Genomic DNA, 25,023 nt, shown 5'->3' on the forward strand with positions numbered 1-25,023 from the left:
TGAGCTGTGGTGTAGGTCTCAGATGTGGCTTGGCTCCTACACCGCTGTGGCTGTGGCTGTGGCCGTGGCCGGCAGCTGCGGCTCCAATTCGACCCCTAGCTTAGGTACCTCCATATGTCACAGATGCGGCTAAAAAGCAAAAAAAAAGAATAAGAATGGATATCCATGTAGGGCAGTTAACAGTGAACAAGGAGAAGTGGTAACCATAATAAATCAATGTGAACAAAATAGGCAATGGAATGGAATGAATGATTCTTAGCAGAAATCCTCTCCCACCCAAGCATTTTCAGTGACATCAGCTCTTTCCTATACAGTTAGGGGTTATGGAGTAAGAAATGGAAAACTCAGACTAATTAATGAGGAAATGAGTTTATCTAGGCTTCAACCCCTTCATCTGAAAAGTAAATGCACACATGATTGTCTCCTAAAAGACAGGATGTGTAGAAGTTAAAAGTGCAGGCTGTGACTATCTTTATGCAAGCTGTTATTGATGGAGATGTCTGGGTAAAGGGTACATGGAACTCCTTGTACTATTTTTGTAACTTCCTGAGAGTCTGTAATTATGTTAAAATGAAAGCATGTAAAAGTACAGCATGGAACCAGTCCACAAGGATTTGAATAGGATCACAATCAGTTCTTGGCTGTATGAACTCAATCAAAGTATTTAACCTCTCTAGGCTTCACTTTTCTCATGTGAAGATGAGAAAATGAGGATAAAAGCAGTATTTACCTCAAGCTGCTGTATGAACGAAATCAGCTAATACATATAAACCACTCATAACCGTGCTTGCCACATAGTAGGCGCTCAATTGTCAGCCATTATTAATATGGTTGTGATTATTTTTTAACTTATTCTAGTTCAGAATTCAGCTCTAGAATTCTGAATGTTTAAAGCTATTGTTATTTTTGCACTCCTAGAAAAGACATTAACTAGTTTGAAAAAAGAGAAAAAAAAAAATCTTGGCAGCCATTGAGGCCAAAATTATAATTCAGTCACCTATCTTCTCTCTACAAACTAGGAGTCAATGTCATATTTATATAAACATATTTATTCTTTCAAAAATGAATATATCGGAGTTCCCATTGTAGCTCAGTGGTTAACAAATCCGACTAGGAACCATGAGGGTGCGGGTTTGATCCCTGGCCTTGCTCAGTAGGTTAAGGATCCGGCGTTGTTGTGAGCTGTGGTGTAGGTTGCAGACACAGCTCGGATCCCATGTTGTGGCTGTGGTGTAGGCTGGCGGCTACAGCTCGCATTTGACCCCTAGCCTGGGAACCTCCATATGCTGCAGGAGCAGCCCAAAAAATGGCAAAAAAAAAAAAAGAATATAATACAAAGAATCACACTGCTGCAAAGGAGTCTTCCTGCTACATCAAGGTCATATCCCCCAGGTGAAGAACCATGCCTTCTTTTGAAAGTTCTTAAGAACAGAAGCTTTCACATGCTCTCAGGATAAGCCTTACCAGGGCCGTGAAGATGTCGGGAAGTTATTCATGGTATAGTTTATACTTAAGGCCTCTTAACACAGTGGATACAGAAGATAAGTTTTAGAACTTTTGGAGTTCCTGTCGTGGCACAGTGGAAACGAATCCAACTAGGAACCATGAGGATGTGGGTTCAATCCCTGGCCTCGCTCAGTGGGTTAAGGATTCAGCGTTGCTATGAGCTATGGTGTAGGTCGAAGATGCTGCTCAGATCTGGCATTGCTGTGGCTGTGGTGTAGGCCGGCAGCTACAGCTCCGATTAGACCCCTAGCCTGGGAACCTCCATATGCCGCAGGTGCGGCCCTAGAAAGACAAAAGACAAAAAAAAATATTTTAGAACTTTATACCTAAAGCCCCTACTAGATCATGGTTTCTCCTTCTCTTTAATTTCCTTATAGAGTCTATCTTCCAATAGTTGAATCATCTTCATTCCTACTTCACAGAGTTATTGTAAGGAGTACATGAATTAAAATACCTCAAAGCACTGTACTTGGCACAGAGTAAGCATTTATTTTTCTTTCTGTCCTAAGCAAGGACTAAACTAATCTCCATCAGAAGGACAGACGGCTGAGTTTTTCTAATCCCTAAAATTCTATATTCTATTTAGAGTTTTGAATAAAGCAGTATTAGGAAACTAGATCCTAACCGTACTTCCCTGCCCACTCTAGTCAATTTTTTTCCAAATTTCAAATTTTAGGCTATTATGGTGTCTTTTAAAGCTTAGATATTTTAAACTAAAATAGCTAAAGAAACATACACTATAAATAGACATCCTTTGTAAAAATTTTTTTCTTAAAATTATTCCTAACCTCGCCTAAACTGTACTCAGTCACATTTCCACTTAAAATGCTTTTTGCTCTTCTTACAGTTACTGTAAATGTGCTCCTCCCTCCCTTTCAAGATGTGAAATCTTGTCAAAAAAGGCAGATTTTATAAAATCAAACACCTGCAGTAATATCGCAACATGTTAGACTATAACTGTGAGAGAAAATTAATTCAGTAAAAATAGTATCTTGTTACTTCAGTTAGCAACTCTCTTATCTCTTTTCTTATGATTTTTACAGCCAGAACAGTCTGTATGCTTCTCACGATATCAGTGTTTTCAACTGAATTCTCTCCTCCTAGTCTTAAGATTCTATTCCAAAAGTGACAAAACATGAATGGGAAACATACCAAAGCTTGATTTTTCAAATAACTACTACTTGAAGAGTAGTTTAGAAAAAACTTCTTTTCACTTTCAGCCTTCTTTCCCTCAAAAAGAACTTGGCTTTTTGTCATAATCAAATGCTATGAGAATGGTTAAATGAACCCTTTGATTTGCAACCCACTTTATCCTCAAAATGCCATTACAGTTTTTAAAATATTTTTTCTTTAGTTCTGAGAATACAGCAAGACCCAGTTAAAGCAGCAGGATTTCCAAACACAAAGTTGCAAAACGTAAGTTCTGATAAGACTGCCTGTGAACTCAGTAGAATGAACAATGAGATTCTTATTAGATTTTCTTCTAGAAGAGAAACACACTTTTAAAAAGAATCTTAGAGTGATGTTTACCTTAAAGAAACACTGCATTCAGGAAAGAAGATGCTTGTATATTGGACCCAGGTGCCAATTTCCTCTTCGGCTTCCTTTTTATTGGTTTCTGTTACTGAAAACAGATTAAATGATTCAAATCTTCTCACAGATATATGTCGCAGACAATCATCTAGATGTTTTTGCTTCAGAACCTTTAAAATAAAATCGAAAAGTTGTGGTCATATTACATAAATACAACTTACATGTTCAACATTTAAGTGGTAAGAGGGGTTTGATTTCCAAAAATGGTTGACAAGATAATGCAGACCAAGGTCTTACTGAAGACAACTAGAAAAGGTGCACAAAATATTTTAAAACATTCCTCCAAGTTATCAGAGAACAGAGGAAATAGTGAAAATCTACCATCTAATATCTTTAAAAGAAAGTAAATCTAGAGAGGTGAGTCTGGCTATTGCAACCACTTTCCTTGTGAGACTTCTTTTTTTTTTTTTTTTTTTTTTTGTTGTTCTTTCTGCCTTTTCTAGGGCTGCTCCTGCAGCATATGGAGGTTCCCAGGCTAGGGGTCGAATCAGAGCTGTAGCTTCTGGCCTACGCCAGAGCCACAGCAATGAAGGATCCGAGCCTTGTCTGCGACCTACACCACAGCTCACAGCAACGTCAGATCCTTAACCCACTGAGCAAGGCCAGGGGTCAAACCCGCAACCTCATCGTTCCTAGTCAGATTCATTAAACACTGCGCCACGGACAGGAACTCCGTGAGACATTTGTCAATTACAAAAGAAAGAGTTGAGAAGCAGTAACTTAAATAGAGAAGATAAACAGCACCTTAAACAGCTTGCAGAGTTGGGGAGAAAGTTGAATTTCAAAGCTTAACATCGAGACAGAGGGGGGTATGTTGGTCCAAGCTTCTGTGTGTGTGTGTGTTTTAAGTCAAATGAGTAATTTTGTTGGTGTCATTGAAAACTAAGTTTTGAGGTATGGGAGCAAAGAGATATATCTGTAATGGATATGTGTCTATGTATGACTGAATCAATTTGTTGTACTGCAGAAATTATCACAACCTTGTAAATCAACCATACTTCAATAAAAGTTAAAAAATAAAAAATTTAAAAATTTAAAAAAAATAAAATAAAAAGACAATACACAGAATGGGCCAAAATACTTGCAAATTATCTAATTAAATTGTATGTAGAGTTATATCTAAAATATATAAAGAACTCCTATAACTCCATAATAAAACAAATCACTCAACTAAAAAAATGGGTGAAAGATCTGAAAACACATTTCTCCAAAGGAGATATGCAACTGACCAACAAACACATGAAAAGATGTTCAATGTTATTACTCATAAAGTAAATGCAGATCAAAATCATGAGATACTATTTCATAAGGAATAGGATGGTTAAGCAAAAAGACAGCCAATAACAAGTGCTGCCAAGGATGTGGGTAAATTGGAACTCTGATACATTGACGGTGGGAATATGAAATACTGTGGGCACTTTGGAAAACAATATGACAGTTCCTTAAAGTACTAAATATAGGAGTTTCCGTCCTGGCTCAGTGGTTAATGAATCCAACTAGGAACCATGAGGTTGTGGGTTCGATCCCTGCCCTTGCTCAGCGGGTTAAGGATCCAGCATTGCCATGAGCTGTGGTGTAGGTCACAGACAGCTCAGATTCCTCATTGCTGTGGCTGTGGCACAAGCTGGTGGCTACAGCTCCTATTAGACCCCTAGCCTGGGAACCTCCATATGCCGTGGGAACAGCCCTAGAAAAGCCAAAAAGACAAAAAGAAAAAATAAATAAAAATAAAGTATTAAATATAGAGTTACGATACAGCCCAGCAATTTCACTCCTAGATGATATACCCAAGCGAATGGAAACAAAACACAAACATTTTTACAGGAATGTTTACAGCAGCATTTTTTAATAGCCAAAATACAAATACAACTCAAATGTTCATCAACTGATCAACAAAACATGGAATATCCATACAATGAATGTTATTCAACAAGAAAAATGAATGAGATACTAAACATTGAGGAACCTTGAAAATATCTGCTCAGTGAAAGAAGCCAGTTGTAAAAGACTACATATTGTACACTCCTCATGTGAAGTGTTCAGATAGGCAAATATAAAGAGAGAGATAGCAGATTAATCATTGGCTATCGATGGGGGCACTGAGGGCAAATGAAGAGTAACCGCTAATGTATTCCAGGGTTTCTTTTTGGGTTTATGAAAATATTCTAAAACTGATATGGGAGTTCCTGTCACGGCGCAGTGGAAACAAATCCAACTAGGAACCATGAGGTTGCGGGTTTGATCCCTGGCCTTGCTCAGTGGGTTAAGGATCCGGCGTTGCCATGAGCTGTGGTGTAGTTGCAGACACAGCTTGGATCTGGAGTTGCTGGGGCTGGGGCATAGGCTGGCAGTCACAGATCCGACTCAACCCCCAGCCTGGGAACCTCCATATGCCATGGGTGTGGCTTGAAAAAGACAAAAGACAAAAAAAAAAAACCCAAAAAAACTGATATGAATATATTAAAAACCAGTTAAGTTGTAGACTTTGAATGGATAAGTTGTATGGAATATGAATTATATCACAATCAAGCTGTTAAAAAATAAAAAGAGATACACCTGTAAAATAAATGAGGTCAAGCAAAAACCCAGCAGCTCTGAATCTTAATGAAGAATAATATAAACTAATGATGTGGAGTTCCCATGGTGGCTCAGTGGTTAATGAACCATGAGGTTGCGGGTTCAATCCCTGGTCTCGCTCAGTGGGTTAACGATCCGGCATTGCCATGAGCTGTGGTGTGGGTCACAGACGTGGCTCGGATCCCACGTTGCTGCGGCTCTGGCGTAGGCCAGCGGCTACAGCTCCAATTCAACCCTTAGCCTGGGAACCTCCATATGCCACGGGAGAGGCACTAGAAAAGGCAGAAAGACAAAAAAAAAAAAAAAAAAAAAAAAAGAATAATATTAACTAATGATGTATCTCATTTTTTTAAAACTATACTTATATTTCATACATCTGACCACCAAAAAGTCTAAAAATAATGACCAAACCTATAAAGCACACCTAATGCCATACTACGGTCTCTAGATATCATTTTCTATGAAAACAAATAAGGCCCCTTTGAAGAAGGGCAGGAATAGCACAAGATAAGCCTGGAACATCATACACACAAGAAAACAAGAAAGCCATGTAAAATCAAGAGTTACATCAAAAGGACTCAGGGACGATCTGAATAGGGTCCACTGGCTAAAGATGGGATGGTGTGAGCATTAACAAAGATAACAGATGTAACTGAAATGGAATATATTAGTTCATAAAGGTAATTTTGTAAATGCCTCATTGATGATCACTGAAGAATGCTGGAGGACTGATTTATTTGGAAAAGTGCTAAATAAAGAGAAAGAATCAGGTATTTATCTGTCTTTCATATATGAACCATAATTGAGAGTATCCAAACGGAAGGTGAGGAGAAGTTTCTTTACACTAGTATCCCAAGTAATAAACGAAGAAGGAACAACAGACTATCACCATTTTTGAATTCTCTCGTAAGTTTACGAACCTAGGTAATCGTCATTAGCTAGAGAAATAACCAGACATCACTATGATTATGATTAAAGTACATACCACCATCATTTTGACCAACTAAACAAGACAAAACTAAAAGCATCAAATCTGAATCTGATCAAGCCTCTACATCTTATGGGAGAGAAGAAATACAGGGACAGAGGAACATATTAAACATAATCAAGTACAAATGGCAAAATTCAAATCATGGGAAACTCTAAAACAAAAAACCCAGTTTCTTCTAAATAAGTGATAAGGGCTGAAAAAGAGACATGCAGAGGGGCTATTTATTTATTTATTTTTATTTTTATTTTTGTCTTTCTAGGGCCACATCCACAGCATATGGAGGTTCCCAGGCTAGGGGTCAAATTGCAGCTATAGCCACTGGCCTACACCAGAGCCACAGCAATGCAGGATCCGAGCCGTGTCTGCAACCTACACCACAGATCAGGGCAACACCAGATCCTTAACCCACTGAGCAAGGCCAGGGATCGAACCCATGTCCTCATGGATGCTAGTCGGATTCATTAACTGCTGAGCGATGACCAGAACTCTCAGAGTAGCTATTTAGAGTAAAAAGACTTAAACATATCAACAAATAACAGTATTTGAAAATTTATTTGGATCCTGTTTTCAAAATAATGAAACTATAAAGACAAATTACGAGACAATGGACAAAATTTGGAAACTGACCAGATATTTCATGACATCAAAGAGTTATTCTGGATTGGATATGCTATGATAATTACGTTGTTTAATGTCATCTTGTATAGGTGTATACTGAAGTATTTATAGGGAAAAAAACATGACATTTGAGATTCACTTCAAAATAATTGCGTGGTGATTGCATAATGAAAGAATAAATATGAAAGTCAAGAGTTAAAAATAGCTGAAGCCTATGGATACCTGAATGGTTATCAAATTAGCCTTACCAGTTTTGTATATGTTTAACATTTCCTATGATAGAAAGATTTTTTAAGATATAAAACACTCTAATGGTCATAAACAAATGAAAAATAACTAAAAAGATACCTAAAACCAAACACATTTGGAAGCAATATACTTCTAAATAATATGTGATTCAAAAAAAAAAAAAAAAAAAAAAACCACAATGGAAATTAGAAAGTATTTTGAACTGAATAATAAAATACATTTCAAAACATTAAATGTAGCCAAATATATGCAGAGAGGGAAATTTATGGAAAGGCTAAAAATCAGTAAGCTAAGCACCCACTGCAAAAACTAGAAAAAGAAGCAAATTAAGTCTCCCCCCCCCCAAAAAAGTACAAGTTAATAAAGTAGAAAACAAACATAGCAAGGAGGATTAACACCACCAAGAGTTGGTCTCTGAAGAGATTAATGAAACTGATTAATCCAACTAGACTATTAAGAAAAAAAGAAAGAAGGTATAAATATCAACGTGACATAGGGAGATCACCTTGGATCTTAGAGGCATTAAAAAATGCAAAAGGAAAGCAAAAGCATATTATGAAAACTAACTTAAATTTTGAAAATTTAGATGAAATGAACAAATTCCTAGAAAAAATACAACTAATCAAAACTGACACAAGAAGAAATAGAAAACCTGAATAGTCCTAAACTATTTTAAAAATAAAATGCATAGGAGTTCCCGCAGGACACAGTGGGTTAAAAGGATTCTGCATTTCTATAGCTGCAGCATAGTTCACAGCTGTGGCTCGGATTCAACCCCTGGCTTGGGGATTTAATGCATAAATAAAAATTTTTATCACAAAGAAAACTCCAAGCCCAAACTGCTCACCAGCAAATTGCACCAAATGTCTAAGTAAGAATTATTGCAAATCTTATCACACTCTTCATTAAATTCCTAAATAACCCCATGGGATATATACCCAGTATGTGAGAGAGGAAACTGAGGCAAAGGAATGTAAATTTGCTCAAGGTCAGAGAGTGAGTAAGAAGCAAATTCAGGGTTCAAAGCCAGGAGTCTGAACTCCTAACACCTCTGCTTGTGAAGAATGTGGCAGACTGACACCAAACATCGCATTCCAACTTCCTTTAAAATACCTTCCTATACTAGAAAGCTGGAAAGCTAGAAACTACATTTCCCAGAATTCCTAACAGCCAGAGTTTCACAGGGGATTTGGTTTAGCTAATCAGATGCATTAATGTGAGATCTGAAAGAAGGAGAGATGGTGGTAACTACATTTCTATAACATGCGCTGGTAAGAATAACTTTAAAGACATTTAGTTCTCCTGCAGCAGTTTTAGCAAAGGTCCCAGTGTTCATTCTCTAATTTAGTGGAGAATTAGAGGGAGCACAAGTGGCATACCTTTGCTAGTAGAGATCTAGCAAACAAGCTGTGCTTCTGGAGTCTAGAGTTCTCACGACAGCTTCCTGATCATCAGAGAAATCACAGATAAAGTGAGGTGATCCTGGAGACAGCCTCAGTTCTTCATTTTGGTAGAGGGGTCATTTCTCTCGGCAGATCAACTCTGGATTATTCTGGGACTTTGTGTTGTTCTGGGACTCATTCTTTGCATGTTCTACCAGTCCCTCCAAATATTTTTACGAGCACTTAATTGCTTTTATTAAGCCCCTTTCTGCTTAAAATAGAGCAGTTTCTCTTATCTGAAAAGCAACCCTGACTCCAATGATGCCATAATTCTTATGGTAGAAGGGCAAACTGAGATCAAAACCAAGCAGGAAAACACATCAATATTAATAACATTAACTTTGAGGAAAAATACATTTAAAAATTTTATACTATATAGAAGGTCTTTTTTAACAGAGGATCCAAAAAGGTTGCCTCTCTTTAACTTGGTTGAAAGTCTCCTTTAAAATTAAAAGGATGAGTTGTTTCAAAAGTTCTTAACCAAAAATAGGATCTTATTATTATTTGTCAACTATTATCTTCAGGAAGAAAAACAAGCCACTCAACAGAACTTACTCTTAAGAAACAAAGTAAATAAATTTTAAAAATGTAGATACTGGAGTTCCCCTCGTGGCACGGTGGTTAATGAATCCGACTAGGAACCATGAGGTTGGGGGTTCAACTCCTGGCCTCCCTCAGTGGGTTAAGGATCTGGCATTGCCGTGAGCTGTGGTACAGGTCACAGACGCTGCTCAGATCCAGCATTGCTGTGGCTCTGGTGTAGGCTGGTAGCTACAGCTCCGATTAGACCCCTAGCTTGGGAACCTCCATATGCCATGGGTGCGGCCCTAGAAAAAGACAAAAAGACAAAAAATAAAATAAAATAAAATATAGCTACTATAAACTGTGTTAGATCTTGTTCAATTAATGTCTAAAAAGCAAATGCCTTTTTATATAATTCAATTACTCTGCTGTTAAGGTAACAGCATCATAAATCACTAAGGTAAAAAATTAAGTCAGTGCATGTATAATATTGGAAGGGGCATTTTATAGTTTAGTAAACCTGATGATCTACAATATGACAACAAAGTTATACTCAATGAAAGTAACACACTATATATTTAGAATAAACAGAAGGAAACATTTATTTTATGTAATCCGTATACAGTAAAGGTAATTATAATAGAGATCAAGTCAAATCACTTTTGATGTTTCTTTTTAAAGATTTAGTTATTTTGGGAGTTCCCATTGTGGCTCAGTGGGTTAAGAACCCGACTAGTATCCATGACAGTGCAGGCTCCATCCCTGGCCTTGCTCAGTGGGTTAAGGATCTGGTGGCAGTGTAGGTTGCAGATGTGGCTTAGATCCGGTGCTGCTGTGGCTATGGCAAAGGCCGGCTACCATAGCTCCAATTCGACCCCTCGCCTGGGAACTTCTATATGTTGCAAGTGTACCCATTAAAAAAAAGAAAAAAAAAGTCAGTTATTTTAAGGCCATCAGAAATATTTGCAGCTTTGTGATTTGAAAGGATACTCAAATCTCCCACCAAGGTGTAATCTTTTCACCTACCACTTTTAGAATATCTCCCTCTAATCCCCTATGTATATAATTAAACAGTATTCAAATGGAATTATCAGGGTGAAGGAATAAGCGCAAAGTCAAAGCATCTTCTCATTCTGCTAAATCAATCAGCTATTTAATCAAATATCAATGTTCAATCAAATAAGTTCATGTCAAAATATTAAATATCTAAAGAAAAAAGAAGCATGAGTTCTAGGCATATAAGGTAAACAATGTATGAAACTGAACACAATGGAAGTCAAAGATGTATTTATTAACCCCAAACATTGGTTTATTCCAGAACTAACTAAACTGAACATGACTATGCAGAAATCCTAATAACCAATGTTCTACTAAAAGCAGTGTTACTCAGAAAACAAGCAAGGGCATTGTGGTAGGAGAACCTGATCCTCAACAGTTACATGAATGTGAGTTCATTTATAATTCTTTGGGATTAGTCTCTTAGCCTGTAAGACAAGAATAATAATGCTTATTTTGCTGCTTTTAATGCAGTACCTGACAAACAAGAGTTGGGGATTGAATGCAAGGGTTTTATGAAAATTAAGTAAGACAATATGTGCTATATGGAAGGTGATATATGGAAGCGGCTTGGAGTAAGTACTCTATAAATAATTAACGGATTTCTGGTTTAACAGGCAGACAGAACACACACACACAGTCTGAAAAATGAATACAGGAAAATCTCATTCAAAATGGAGTGGACAGCCTTGAGGGGGGAGGTCTCACTCACCGGGACCACTCGGGGCAGCTTAACTTTACCTACACCAGCAGGAAGCGGGAAGACCTTCTCTTTGCCCGACAACAATCCACCACAATTTAGTCAATGAGAAAGTGCTACAAGCCCAAACTCACACATTTCCTTGAATGAACTTTCCTTCAGAATAGTCCTTCCCAACTTTCTCCTTTCTTCTATAAAAGATTGCTAATCTCCTTTGTTCTCTCCTTTTGCCTATGGTTTGCTCACCCAGAATTGTAATTCTTCTGCTGTTCTCAAATAAACTCAATTTTGCTACCTAAACCACTTACCTTTTGTTTTAAAAGTTACAACGGTCATCTTCAATCCCTCGCAACCCCTCCTAAAATACCAGCTAAGGAGTAGAAAGAACAAAACCCAAAAGAACAAAGAGATTAGGAGAGGAAATGATGAATGATAACTCATTCGGCATATTGGAGAAGCTGAAATCTAAGTGCAGCAGTGTGAAAGCCAAAAAACAAAAAAAACAAAAAAAAAAACACAAGACAAAACAAAATCCTGCCATACGCTCAGGAAATACTCCGTTGCTGAAGGTACTTATGAAGGCTAGGATATAGCAGGAGGAGAGAGGAGGAAGGCTAAACACAGAAGTATTGACGGAAAATCTTTTAAAAGGGCAGCAAGGGCTTCCTGATGCCATCAGCAATGCCAGGCAACTACCCTCCTCCTCAGAGTGGCACTTTGAAAGGTCAGTTTCTAGAGATGGATCACAGAAGTTCTGGTCTTGAACATCAGGCACAGCTGGGAGTGGTGTAAGATGCTCTTCATTCTGATTGTTATCCTTTTCCTCACTTAAGCTTTTAGATCACAGGATGCTAGTCTTCTGTTGTGCCAGAGAGGAGACTGCATGATTCCTTTTGGGGATACTGGACAAAGAGAAGAGACTGAGATACTGACATCTGGGATCTTCCAACAAAATAGTCAGTTCCTGCATTAATCACGCCATGGTGAACAGGACTTACAGATTCAAGGGTGCTTAAGTCTGGGGCCCAACAGAGACAATTTCCCTGTGAGAAGAATGAAGCAGGTGAGCACAAAACAGAAGTGGATAGGCAAAAATGAACCCTCAAGTTAGGACTTTCTCTGGAGATCTTCTAAAGAACTAAGAAGAATTGGCTCTAGGCAGGTCTCAAGATAGGAGATAAATAAAGGAGAATGAAACATTGTCAGAAGGGAAAGCATGTAACATTCTATATTCTTCAACAAGGGTGAGGAGAGGGAAGGAAAACAAGGAGAAAAGGCTAACACTTCTTTCAAGGAAAAGGGCCCACCAACCAAGCTAAAATAGAAAAATCCCAATGAGATGTAAAGTAATCAGAAGTTATAACAATTTTAATAATACCTACTATTTGTTGTTAAGTCTATGATATGGCAGCTTCTGAGCTAATCATTTTACATATGCTAAATACTCAAAACAAGCCTCCAATAATGTATCATTGTACTCATTAATAAATGAGGAAGCAATTAAAGCTTAAAAAGTTAAAAGTTGTCCAAATTCCCACGACTTAACAGGAGACTTACTTATGCCACCTTAAATTCTTTTGTTACCCAAAGGATTTCAGGTGGCTTAGAAAATGTGCAATACAACAAGATGTCATTCATTAAAGATGAATGAGAAAGAAAAAGGGAAAAGCAAGGGCAGGGATATAAAACAAAGTCAAGAATCAAGGTGAAACGAAAGTACATTCTAGGGCTAGCTCAACACTAGATACAGGAGACCAATGGAGAGCACACAGTAAGCGGTTGACCTAAGACTAGAATCCACATGTGCCTGATTTCTACTGGGCCTGAACACTGCTTAGACAGATACTCTATAAGTTTGCAATAATGTCTAATGTAAGTTCAAATATTTTTTATTCAGTCATAAATAACTTGATAAAAAGTAATTACATGACAATAGGAAAGGTAAGGGGTTAGAAAGCATCCCAGGACTAAGTTCAGAGAAAAAAGGGTTATAAATCCTACAAAGTTTGGGGTCTGAGCTAGAACTGTGAAGTCAACAGAATACCTTGAGAGATCAGCTTCCTCAAATGGAACCCCCCCCCAAAAAAAACCCTAGAGGTGAAAGACCGATACAGAGTCTCTTTTCCCCAAGGTATTAAGAGGAACAAGAGGGTAATGAAAACCAGGTAAACAAAGTGAAAACATGAGGTTGTTCAAAAGTTCCAGGAAAAAAGGAATGGAAAAGAAATGTTCTCAACAACCACAAAAAGGTGATGGGTGTGTTAACTCAATGAAGATGGGCTGGGGAATCCTTTCACAATGTATATCAAATGATCACATTGTGCACTTTAAATATTTACAATTTTACTTGTCAATTATACTTCAATAAAGCTAAAAATTTAATAAAGTTTTTAATTTTAGAAAAAAATCATTAAAAAGCATCATTTTTAGAACTCAAAACTGTTTTTAAGATTAAAAATAAATCATAGATTTCTGGTCTTAAATAATAAAAAATGAGCCAAATACAAAAATATCCAGCATTATATTTAAAAAAGGGGGTTAAAGTATTTAACCTTTGGAAAAGAATTACCTTTACTCTTCGGAAGATTATTAATGAATACAGTGTAATAACTTTTACACCTCCATGAAAATGAAAAGGCAAATGCTTTCACACCTAGAGCCTTGTAAACATTTTACTTTCCTGACTACAGCCTTAAAATTTCATGTCTTTCAAAATAATTATTGGTGGAATATTTTGGTTTTAGACTGATTAACTACATGGTTTTTTTCTTCTTTTTTCTTTTTTAGGCCCTCACCCGAGGTATATGGAAGTTCCCAGGCTACGGGTCTAATTGGAGCTGCAGCTACCAGCCTAAGCCACAGCCAAAGCAACACCAGATCCCAGCCACATCTGCAACCTACACTGTGGCTCCCAGCAATGCCAGATCCCAGCCACATCTACAACCTACACTGCAGCTCCCAGAAATGCCAGATCCTTTAACTGATGGAGGCCAGGCGGATACTAGTCGGGTTCTTAATCTGCTGAGCCACAACAGGTACTCCCCTAACTAAATACTTTTAAATTCAAGAAAACATTCATGTTCAAATTTTTAACCTAAAGCTCAACCCTAAATATTTTTAAGGAATCCAATGAAACCAATTAATCGTAATAAATCAGACACAAAAAAGAAAGTCTCCAGTCACTGACATACATATTAACAAAGTTTGAACAGCAAGGGTTAGGGGTGAGCATTACATGTAGCCCTTGAAGGTTAAAGTATGTTTCACAGAACAGGCAAACATCTATGTCATCTGTGACTGCAGCAGTATAAAGTTCTATAATCACTTGAAATGTGGGTTTAACTGCAACAATGTGAAAAGACCCTTATAAATACAACAAAGAATTCTCTATGTTAAAAAAAAAAAGAGGAATGAAAGAGCACTAAGGACCCTTCTCAGCCTGATGCAGAAAGTGATCCAAGTGATGCCAATAAAAACCAACGAAGAGTCGGTCCCTCAACTCCTTATTTACGCAAGGATTTAATCCACAATCAATGCAAGATCTCCAAGCACACCATACCACTGCGAAGGGACAGGGTCTGTTAATGCCTGCCATTTTCTACAATAGAATCAGAGCACTAGATACAGTGAATCTCCTGTGCACTGAGAGTCGTGCACTGATTCCTGGATTAACACACTCTCCATTCCCTCTATTAAATATTCAGACAGGGCCATGTGAACTTAAGGTAGTGTCCAGTGAACTATTCTTTTTTCTTTTTTGCTTTTTAGGGCTGTCCCAGCAACATATAGAGGTTCCCAGGCTAGGGGTCGAATCGGAGCCCTAACTGCTGGCCTACACCACAGCCACAGCAATGCCATATCTGAGCCGCATCTGTGACCTACACCACAGCTCATGGCAATGCCAGATCGCTGACCCACTGAGCAAGGCTAGGGATCGAACCTGCGTCCTCATGGATGCTAGTCAGATTCTTTTCTGCTTAGCCACAACGGGAACTCCCAATGCACTATTCTTGCCCTTCCCTGTTGAGTTGCTTGCCATGTTAACTGTCCTTCTTCAAAAGCTTTTTATACCAGTTGTTCTTATTATCATTAATTGAATATTACAAAACTAATGAAATAGAAATTATTGGTAGTAGTAATCATCATTTCATTCTATTTTTATGTTGTTTCCATAAAAACTAAGTTGAATGTTTTAGGAAGATAAAGGTGGAGTTCCTGCTGAGACGCAGGCAGATAGGAATTCAACCGCGGCAGCTCGATGAGTTGGAGAGGTGCAGGTTCTATCCCCAGCCTGGTGCAGTGGGTTAAAAGATCCAGCATTGCTGCACCTGCAGCTCAATTTCAATCCTTGGACCAGGAACTTCCATATGCTACATGTGTAGCCACTAAAAAAAGGTAACTAAGTTTGCCTGATAAAGCTAAATTGCTAAAATATTTACTATCAGAATTCCCTTGCGGCTCAGTGGGTTAAGGATCCAGCATTTCACTTCTGTGGCTCAGGTTTGATCCCTGCCCTGAGAACTTCCACATACCACAAGTGCAGTTAAAGAAAAAAAAAAAAAAAAATTACTGGAGTTCTCATTGTGGCTCAGCTAACAAATCCCACTAATATCCATGAGGACACAGGTTCGATCCCTAGCCTCCCTCAGTGGGTCAAGGATCCACCATTGCCATGAACTGTGGTGTAGGTCACAGACGAGCCTCAGATCCTGCATTGCTGTGGCTGTGGTACAGATGGGCAGCTGCAGCTCTGATTCGAGCCCTAGCCTGGGAACCTCCATATGCTGCAGGATCTGCCTTAAAAAGAAAGAAAGAAAAAAAAAAAATACCATCAATTTAGGTGTGGGAAGCCAACTGTAAAAATCTACAGAGAACTAATTCTAAATATCTAGAAGGATTTGACACTCAGATTGTAGCTTCATTTTAAAATATGTATCATTTTTATGATTCACTTCTATAATTTACATATTATAATTCACCTATAATTAACCGACCCAGGTAATGGGCCTTCTATTGTTTAGCATCTTGTTCTGGGAAGGATTTTGGTCACTCATGTGGAATTGTTTGTCTGGTAGTCCCATGACTGTACTTCATCAAATCCAATACACCACTGATTAAAAAATTCAACAATTTTTTCTTCCTTCTGATATTACATAGAATAGACTGCCAATTGACCGGTGAGCCATCAACTGAAAGACATACCCCAATTTCAAATATGTTAGCATTAAAACTATGCATCTTGGAAGAGATGAAAAATGGCATGAAAATAACCATGTTCACTGTAAAAGAAGTTTAAATATAGAAGAGTAAAAAACAACCTCAAAATTCTCCCATTCAGGAAAAGCACACTGTTAAACATCCATCTGCACACATATATACAGCTATGAATAATTCTTAAAGGGCTTATTCTACACATATTGTTTATAACTTGTTTTAGATTGCTTTCTTTGATATTGTGAAAAATCAGTATTTTTATAAAGGTATTGTGATGAACTCACTTGCATCCACATTTTTGCATATTTATTCAGTATGTCAGCAATTTTTTATGATTTTTATTTTTTCCATTATAGTTGATTTACAGTGTTCTATCAATTTCTACTGTACAGCAAAGTGACCCAGTCACATATATACATATATTTTTTTCCTCATATTATCCTCCATCATGTTCCATCACAACTGTCTAGATAGATATAATTCCCAGTGCTATACAGTAGGATATCATTGCTTATCCACTCCAAATGCAACAGTTTGCATCTATTAACCCCAAACTGCCAGTCCATCCCACACCCTCCCCCTCCCCCTTGGCAACCACAAGCCTGTTCTCCAAGTCCATGAGTTTCCTTTCTGTGGAAAGGTTCATCTGTCCCATATATGAGATCCCAGATATAAGTGATATCACATGCTATTTGTCTTTCTCTTTCTGACTTACTTCACTTAGTATGAGAATCTCTAATTGCATCCATGTTGCTGCAAATGGCATTTTGTTCTTTTTTATGGCTGAGCAGTATTCCACTGTGTGTGTGTGTGTGTGTTTGTGTGTACCATATCTTCTTAATCAATTCATCTATTGATGTACATTTAGGTTGTTTCCATGTCTTGGCTACTGTGAATAGCGCTGCAATGAACATACAGGTGTACGTGTCTTTTTTTTTTTTTTGTCTTTTTGCTATTTCTTGGGCCGCTCCTGCGTCATATAGAGATTCACAGGCTAGGGGTCCAATTGGAGCTGTAGCCACCAGCCTACGCCAGAGCCACAGCAACGTGGGATCCAAGCCACGTCTGCAACCTACACCACAGCTCATGGCAACGCCGGATCATTAACCCACTGAGCAAGGGCAGGGACCGAACCCGCAACCTCATGGTTCCTAGTCGGATTCGTTAACCACTGCGCCACGACGGGAACTCCGTATGTGTCTTTTTTAAGGAAAGTTCTGTCTGGATATATGCCCAAGAGTGGGATTGCTGGGTCATATGGTAGTTCTATACTTAGTTTTCTGAGGTACCTCCATACTGTTTTCTATAGTGATCGTACCAATTTACATTCCCAGCAACAGTGTAGGAAGGTTCCCTTTTCTCTACACTCTCTCCAGCATTTGTTATTTGTTGACTTGTTAATGATGGCCATTCTGACCAGTGTGAGGTAGTAGTTTAGATTTGCATTTCTCTAATAAACAGTGATGTAGAGCATTTTTTCATGTACTTGTTGGCCATCTTGTAAGCTCTTTTTAACTGTTAAAAATAAATCAAAATATTTGTTAGGAAAACATAATAGGATTATAAAATAGAAAATGAGTTGATTTCTAACCCTGGAAAATAATTTCACTTTAAAACAATAGCATCCTACCATAATTTAAATTGTACTGTAAACTATTCCATTAATCAGGTTCTTCAGGCAAGTATTCAGACCTCTAAGCACCATTATACATTCTGAAGGTGGTTGTGAGATGTGTGTAAGTGTGTAATGGTCACTGCTACCTTTTCATCTGTTCTACATTCCTTCCTCTTCAGGAATAACTTGTTGCTTTCCCTGCCACGGGATGCACCATTCTCCTAGACACAGCACTTGGTTCAAACTTGGACTATGAGAGTTGTTTGGAGGAAATGATTCGGGTGGTGGTTGGAAAAGGATTATTTCTTCCGGATCACTAGCTGGCTGGATGATGAAGTTGACAATAGCTATCTTTGCCAGCAAATAATGAGACCTAACAAAGGGGAAAACAGAACAATATCCACAGCCCCTACTGATACTGATCCATGGACTTCCAGACCTCATCTGATTTAAGTGAGCACTAGACTCAAAAGTCAGCAATTTATCATGTGATAACTCAACTAGGTTTTCTCTCAAAAATGTTAATTGTTAAACATAGAAAATACGGAACAGTTGTGGTGAAGGGTCTTGAGATAGCATTGGCGCCCTAATGGAAAGACAGAATTGTGAGGGAGAAAACAAGGAGACATAAGCAAATGTCACGAAGATGTCCCAAAAGAGAGAGAAAGAGTGTTGCATATCTCTAACTCAATTTAGATTCCTCACAGTCTTCCAGTTCTGGATTCTTACAAGATGCAAGTGGACTGTTCATTTGAAACTACTAAGAGCCTGAAATGTTTAAAATAGATGGGAGTTCCTCTGTGGGTCAACAAGTTAAGGATCCAGCATTGTCACTGCAGCAACCATGAGCACAGCATGTGTGTGTGTATGTGTGTATGGCAGATTCAATTATTAAAGGAAAATATTCACTCTGCCCCTCCTCCCCCCCAGGAAAAAGTCTACTTCTCTCTCCCCTAACTTTAGGCTTGGCCAAGTATCTTACTTCGGCCAACAGGACATTAGTAGGGGCTTAAAATGTGTTTCAGTGGTTGGGTTTACTCTCTTATACTTCCGTCATCATCATAAGAACATATCAGCCAAGTTCTGAACATATCATCAGAACATATCAATCCCAGGATTAGAGGCATGTGCAGTGTAGAGCCACTCAGCTGATCAAAGCCTATGTCAGTCAACTCCCAGGCTGCTCACCAATAGAATAAATGCTCACTATTGTATGCATGACATTTTGATGGTATAGTTGTTTGTTACTAAGCAATAGCTAACTGATAAAATACAGTGAGAACAAGGTGCTATAGGCCACATAAAGACTGTCTTTACTCTCAGGCTTTCCACAACAGCATCTACTAAAAATCAACTAGCTATACATTGTGCAGAAGATGGAGATTAATAAAATATAATTTTTTCCCAGGAATAACTTCTATTGTCATGAGAAAGATGGGCTCTGATCAAATGATCTTAAAATAATGTGATATGGGAGTTCCTGCTGTAGCTCAGCAGTAACAAACCTGACTAGTATCCATGAGGATTCGGGTTTAATCCCTGGCCTCGCTCAATGGGTTAAGGGTCTGGCGTTGCCATACGCTGTGGTATAGGTTGCAGATGCAGCTCAGATCCTGCATTGCTGTAGCTATGACATAGGCCAGCAGCTGTAGCTGCAGCTCAGATCCTGCATTGCTGTGGCTGTGCCATAGGCCAGCAGCTGTAGCTCTAGCCTGGGAACTTCCATATACCATGGGTGCCGCCCTAAAAAGACCAAATATATATATATACATATATATATACACACACACTATATGGGGTTCACCCACAGAGTGAGCTACAGATCCCCAAGAATCAATGAAGTCATCCCAATAAGTTCCGATTGATCATTTTAAAGTGCTCATTCACTATTTTTATAATTTAACTTTGACTGGTGTTTACTTCACTATAGACAGTTCCTATGTAATGATCTATGAGGACACACATTTTATTATCCTATGATACTATCTGTAACATTAATAGCAAAGCCAGATCATTAAGACTCTGCAGAGACTTTCAAAGCATCAGCAAGGAAATGATCTTTGCATTGTGTCATGACAACACTGGAAGGCCACTGTATGAAAAGGTGACTGGAGACAACTGCAAATAAAGTAACTCCCAAAATACTAAATGCAGGGTCTCAAGTAAAGTGGCAATAGCTGGGAAACTTATGGAAACACAAGTCAGAAATAGAAAGTGGTTTTGTTTTTGTTTTTTGTTTTTTTGCCTTTTCTAGGGCCCCTACCGCCACATATGGAGGTTCCCAGGCTGGGGGTCGAATCAGAGCCATAGCCACTGGCCTACGCCAGAGCCACAGCAACGCGGGATCCCAGCCGCATCTGCAACCTACACCACAGCTCACAGCAATGCTGGATCCTTAACCCACTGAGCAAGGCCAGGGATCGAACCCACAACCTCATGGTTCCTAGTCGGATTCGTTAACCACTGCGCCACGACGGGAACTCCAGAAAGTGTTCTATTAAATAAAGTTTTTAGCAGGAGACCCAGGCAGAAGCATAACACTGGGATAAACAGATTTCACTTCAAGCAGTTTGAACAGGGCGTCAGTGACGTCAAATTAGAAAATTTTCAAACCTGTACACGGCTGAAGTTACCGGTAACAGAGGCAACTCTGAAGTGCTAGATGATAACCGTCATCAAACAAATCAACACACTCGAACTACTCCACCTTAGCGAGAATCTCGCTGATCATTTCAAACTACGCGTAACTTGATGGAGAAAAAAAAAAAAAAAAAAAAAAAAAAAAAGGGAGGGGGGCGGGCAGTTCTTCCAACTCCCTTCACTCTCCGCTCCACGGAAGGAACCGAAGCAACACGTGCAATATCACAGTCCCAACACAGTCAGCCACGCTGATCACCAAGAGGGGCGATTCTGGGCTAGAATCAGGCTGGGAGTTAAGAAGCAAGGAGAAGAAACCTGGAGAAGAAAGTTAAAACAGAAGCAGGAAAGGAGAGCAGTGTGGGATCGAGAACTGCGGTCCTATCAATCCTACTGGCGAACAAGGAGAAACATCCCTCGGATGCAGACTAAGATCTAGAAATGGATCTTCTACTTCGATATGAGTTTCCCAGGACTCAGTCCTGACTGGACCCTCCCCGCCCAAAGCCACCTGATGCCTCCCTTTGGAAGGGACGCCTAGGTGAACCAAAGGGACGCTTTTCAGGTGGTTCCAGGAAAAATTGTTAGGGAACTCCCGGAGCTGCTAAGTAGAGAGTAGCTGCGGGTCGCTTGCAGGGTATCTGCGAGGGGAGTGGCCAGAGGCAAAGGTGAATCTTGAGGGCTGTCTCTTACCTGCCGCAGGAGCTTCCACCGGGCTGCAGCCAAAGGTGCCGCGACTACGGGTCCCCGAGCGGCGCTACCCCTTGCCGGATTCTCGTTCTTGGCGCTCTCAACCTGGCCGGCCTCGGCGTCTGTGACGCGAGGCTCCATCCCGCTGGAGCCGCCTTTATCCGAGAAGCCGCAGCCACAGCTCTCCCCTGCCAGGACCTCGCTACTTTTTCTCTATCAGGACCTGTGACGCTAGGCCTCCCTCCCACTGCCCAAGCAAGAGCGCCCTCCCCAAATCCTGCATTTCCGGCAGTCACGTCTCCTTAGCAACCAGGGCAGCGCGGCTGGCGTCACTGCACCATTTTGCTGGTAGCCATCTTTAGTGAGGGCAGACTGGAGCGTGAGGGACCTGTGACAGACTTGATAGGACACTACCCCTCTTTGTTATCCTCTCCCCTGTTTCATCTAGAGGTCTGAGGACTATCAAAGAACCAAAAGGCTTATATCTTTGAGGGCTTAAGAACCCAGGAGGAGAAAAATTCATCATTGACCACAGTAAAGATGGCGGAACCTGCTCAGCGCTCGTGCTAGATGGGACTTACGTAGACGGCGTGCTGCAAACCAGCTCCCGGCGCCTCTGGGTAGGTTGTTCCGCTAGCTGCAGAACGCAGATTTCGGCTGGACACGACGGTGCTTGGAGCTGTGCTGCTTTTCTGAGAGCTTCGGGTTCTCCGACCTGGCTTTCACTCGTTTCTGTGTCTAGAGCAAGACCGACTTTAAATTTGCGTACGTATTGGGAGGGAGGTGTAGGCTGAGGGTCTTTTCCCTTCATCCCTTCTGCCCCCCACCAGCCTTTCCAAGTCTCTTGGTCCTAGCTTTTTGATTGATGTCCCTTCACTGCGTGGCATGTGGTACCACTCCCTTTCGCACTCAGAACCCCTCATCTCTCACCTCATTTCATTTCTGGGGTGGAGAGTTGCATAGGGAAAACAAATAGGTTCTCCCAGGAACACCCATTCATCTACCCCACCCCCATCCCTAACCCTGCAGGTGAAAGATGGGTGGATTGATGCTGCGGCACGGATGTAGTGATTTAGGGCCTATTTTATTTTATTTGCTTATTTTTGTTAGTGTTGTTCCTGTTCCCCTATTGTAACTCTCCCTTCTGAGTCTCTTAATTTGCTGCGACATAGAAAAAGATTAAGAGGACCAGGGGCGTCTTAAAGGATCCGAGCTGTGCTAAAACTGACGCAGTATTGTACCTCTGATACCGAGGGTCATTTTGTGGAAGAATTCCATGATGACATTCAACAGTGTGCAACGTACATAGGTTTTTTTTTTTTCCAATCCTAAAAATAGTAGCCAAAAATAAAATAAAAATAGTTTATCGAGTGGTAGCTACGTGCCAGGTATTGTATTAAGATCTTAACTTTAAATTGTCTCATTTTATCCTTAGAACAAGTACTCCGTAGAGTAAATGGGTCATTATCTGATTTGCAGATGAAGAAACTAGGCACAGGTGGTAAGTGTAGAAGTGAAGCCCTGAACCCAGGTTTCTCTGACTTAAGTACTCACTAGCCTTACTTTGTTAGGTTAATAAGAACCAGCTTCCTAGAAGAAAACAGAGATGGTGGCAAATTTCATTTGTGAATCCTGAAGTTGTTGTTGTTGTTGTTTAATTAAAGAATTAAACACCTTTTTAATATTAAAATTGTTATGACCAGATAGACTTATTACTTACAGCCCAGGTAACTTGAAGCAGTTACTTAAACCTCCTTGAGCCACAGTTTGCTCACCTGTAAAATCAACACTATTATAGCTATTCTGTTAGGGTTCTATGACGTTTAAATTGGACAAAGTATATAAACACATCTGGCACGTAGCAAATACTCAGTAAATACTAACACCTTCTCCTCTACCTTTTTAAGTAATTATGCTTTTCTGGTTTATTCTCCATATACATACCAAAGATAAGTTCTGAGTTATGTAAAATCAAAGCTAATTTGCCTTTTAAAACCCTCAGAATTACTGAGATGCCTCTATGAAGTCTGTGTACTTGTTTGCAAGTTTTTATTTTGTTTTTTTTGTTTTGTTTTCTGCCTTTTTTTTTTTTTTTTTTTTTTTTTTTTTTTTTAGTTTGTCCATGTGTGTACCAGAATCAGTGCTGCATAGTTTGAGCCTGATAGGATCGACTTTACAAATAAGACCTCTAAGTCACATCTGCCAAGAAGTATGATTGGAATGAAACTTTAACTTACATGAGTTTTCAGATATTTTTAACCAGAGTTATCAGCTGTCTGTAGTTATTCCTAACCTGAGGGGTTCATGACCCCAGTGGCAGAGGAAAAGAACTACAGATCTTAGATACTCTGAGAACCCACTACTGGGTAAGCATTCCTAGGAAATCATTCATGTGCTGGCAGTCCCAAAGGGAGCATAAACCAAGGACTTTGATATCATGCGGCAGAAGAGCAAATTATTTTTCCAAGCTTTGAAATATAGTATTCCTCACCTTGGGAAATGCATGCAGAAACAGCACTTGAATCACTGTAACTTCGCTGATCATTATTACAATAAAATAAAATTGAAAAAATATCACCTAACCAAGTGTCTGCAGAATAAACCCAGGATATCAGAGTTAGCAAGAAACATCCCAAGTCGGAGCTTCTCATGTAAGGTATGGACTGTTTAAGTTATCCTATTTGTCAGCCATTAAGATTAATTTTAGTTTAAAAATAATGAATCGGATATCAGTTACTAATTTTCTCAGTAGTTCTTGTTTGATTTTTTAAGTGTTAGGCTCAATTGCCTGTAATCATATGTAAGTATAAAAGAATATATGTAATACGTGTTTATAGAGCTCTAAGGTAACAAATATAAATAGATTTATCGAAAATGATTCACCTTAGGAATTCTTTTATTTTTCCTTCTTTTTAGGGCCACTCCCTTGGCACATGGAAGTTTCCAGGCTAGGGGTTGAATTGGACCTGTAGCTGCCGGCCTACACCACAGCCCCAGCAATGCTGGATCCTTAACCCACTGAGTGAGGCCAGGGATCAAACCCCAGCCCTCCTGGATGCTAGTCTGATTTTGTCACGGCTGAGCCATGATGGGAACTCTAGGAATTCTTTATTGTGCCTAGCAGTGCAATTCAAAGTATAATTCACCATTCTAAAATTCCTAGACTATCATAATAGCTCTTAGTAAAATCTAATAATATGCTGATTGTTTTATGAATCCCAAATTAGTAAACTTCAGTAAAGACCATGTAATTGTGATACTTCTCTTTAAAAAAAAAGATTTGCATTTTTGACCACTTGTGTCCTTTAGGAAGATGCTTTCAGACCATTGTACACTAGCCATATCCCAGGCTGTGAGCATGACCTCAACCTTGAGGACCTAGTGCCCTTATATGTAGAATGACCATGTATTCTAGGTTGCCTCAGACAGTCTCAGTTCACACCTGTTGTCCCTGTGTAATGTGTAATTATTAATAGTGTCCTATTTCCTCTCAGAAGTGTCTTGATTAGGATGGTAAATTACATGCTCATCCTAATTATTTGGGATTAAATTGTTTATGATGCTGCCTCTTTGATGCACCTCCTCTACCGTTATATTTGCTGTGTTTCTTACA

At 39.3% G+C, this 25,023-nt stretch overlaps 2 protein-coding genes and 1 long non-coding RNA gene across 28 annotated transcripts in view; 2 read left to right on the forward strand and 1 right to left on the reverse strand.

Moving 5' to 3' along the window:
* Positions 1-21,622, reverse strand: part of CAMKMT (calmodulin-lysine N-methyltransferase) — a 406,172-nt gene extending 384,550 nt beyond the window's left edge. For 11 of the 15 annotated variants that reach the window (XR_014842012.1, XR_014842010.1, XR_014842011.1 and 8 more), the window contains exons 1-2: positions 21,414-21,622; positions 3,037-3,209 (exon numbers count right to left, since the gene is read on the reverse strand). Coding sequence is in view for 5 of the 15 variants with exons in the window: in XM_021088303.2 (XP_020943962.1) it covers positions 3,037-3,209; positions 21,414-21,551 (311 nt within the window). In the remaining 10 variants the exon portion in view is untranslated. Of the gene's footprint in view, positions 1-3,036; positions 3,210-20,696; positions 20,804-21,413 lie in introns of those variants that run through there. The other 4 variants (XM_085019399.1, XM_085019396.1, XM_085019398.1 and 1 more) reach the window with 2 other exon arrangements.
* The window catches only part of LOC146404833 (uncharacterized), a 1,439,763-nt gene that overhangs the window by 1,311,087 nt on the left and 103,653 nt on the right, over positions 1-25,023 (forward strand). The window lies entirely within an intron of this gene.
* Positions 22,029-25,023, forward strand: part of PREPL (prolyl endopeptidase like) — a 68,424-nt gene continuing 65,429 nt past the window's right edge. For 2 of the 12 annotated variants that reach the window (XM_005655232.4, XM_085019384.1), the window contains exons 1-3: positions 22,029-22,175; positions 22,846-22,911; positions 23,526-24,066. In XM_005655232.4, coding sequence (XP_005655289.3) covers positions 23,848-24,066 — 219 coding nt within the window. In that variant the 5' untranslated portion in view covers positions 22,029-22,175; positions 22,846-22,911; positions 23,526-23,847. Of the gene's footprint in view, positions 22,176-22,582; positions 22,720-22,845; positions 22,912-23,525; positions 24,067-25,023 lie in introns of those variants that run through there. The other 10 variants (XM_021088299.2, XM_085019389.1, XM_003125176.7 and 7 more) reach the window with 6 other exon arrangements.

This window comes from Sus scrofa, chromosome 3 (genome assembly GCF_054392235.1).
Source record: "Sus scrofa isolate SSC_HxYL_T2T_F1_AM1 chromosome 3, Sscrofa_HxYL_maternal_Yorkshire_Landrace_v2.0, whole genome shotgun sequence".
In the NCBI taxonomy this organism is placed as follows: Eukaryota; Metazoa; Chordata; class Mammalia; order Artiodactyla; family Suidae; genus Sus; species Sus scrofa.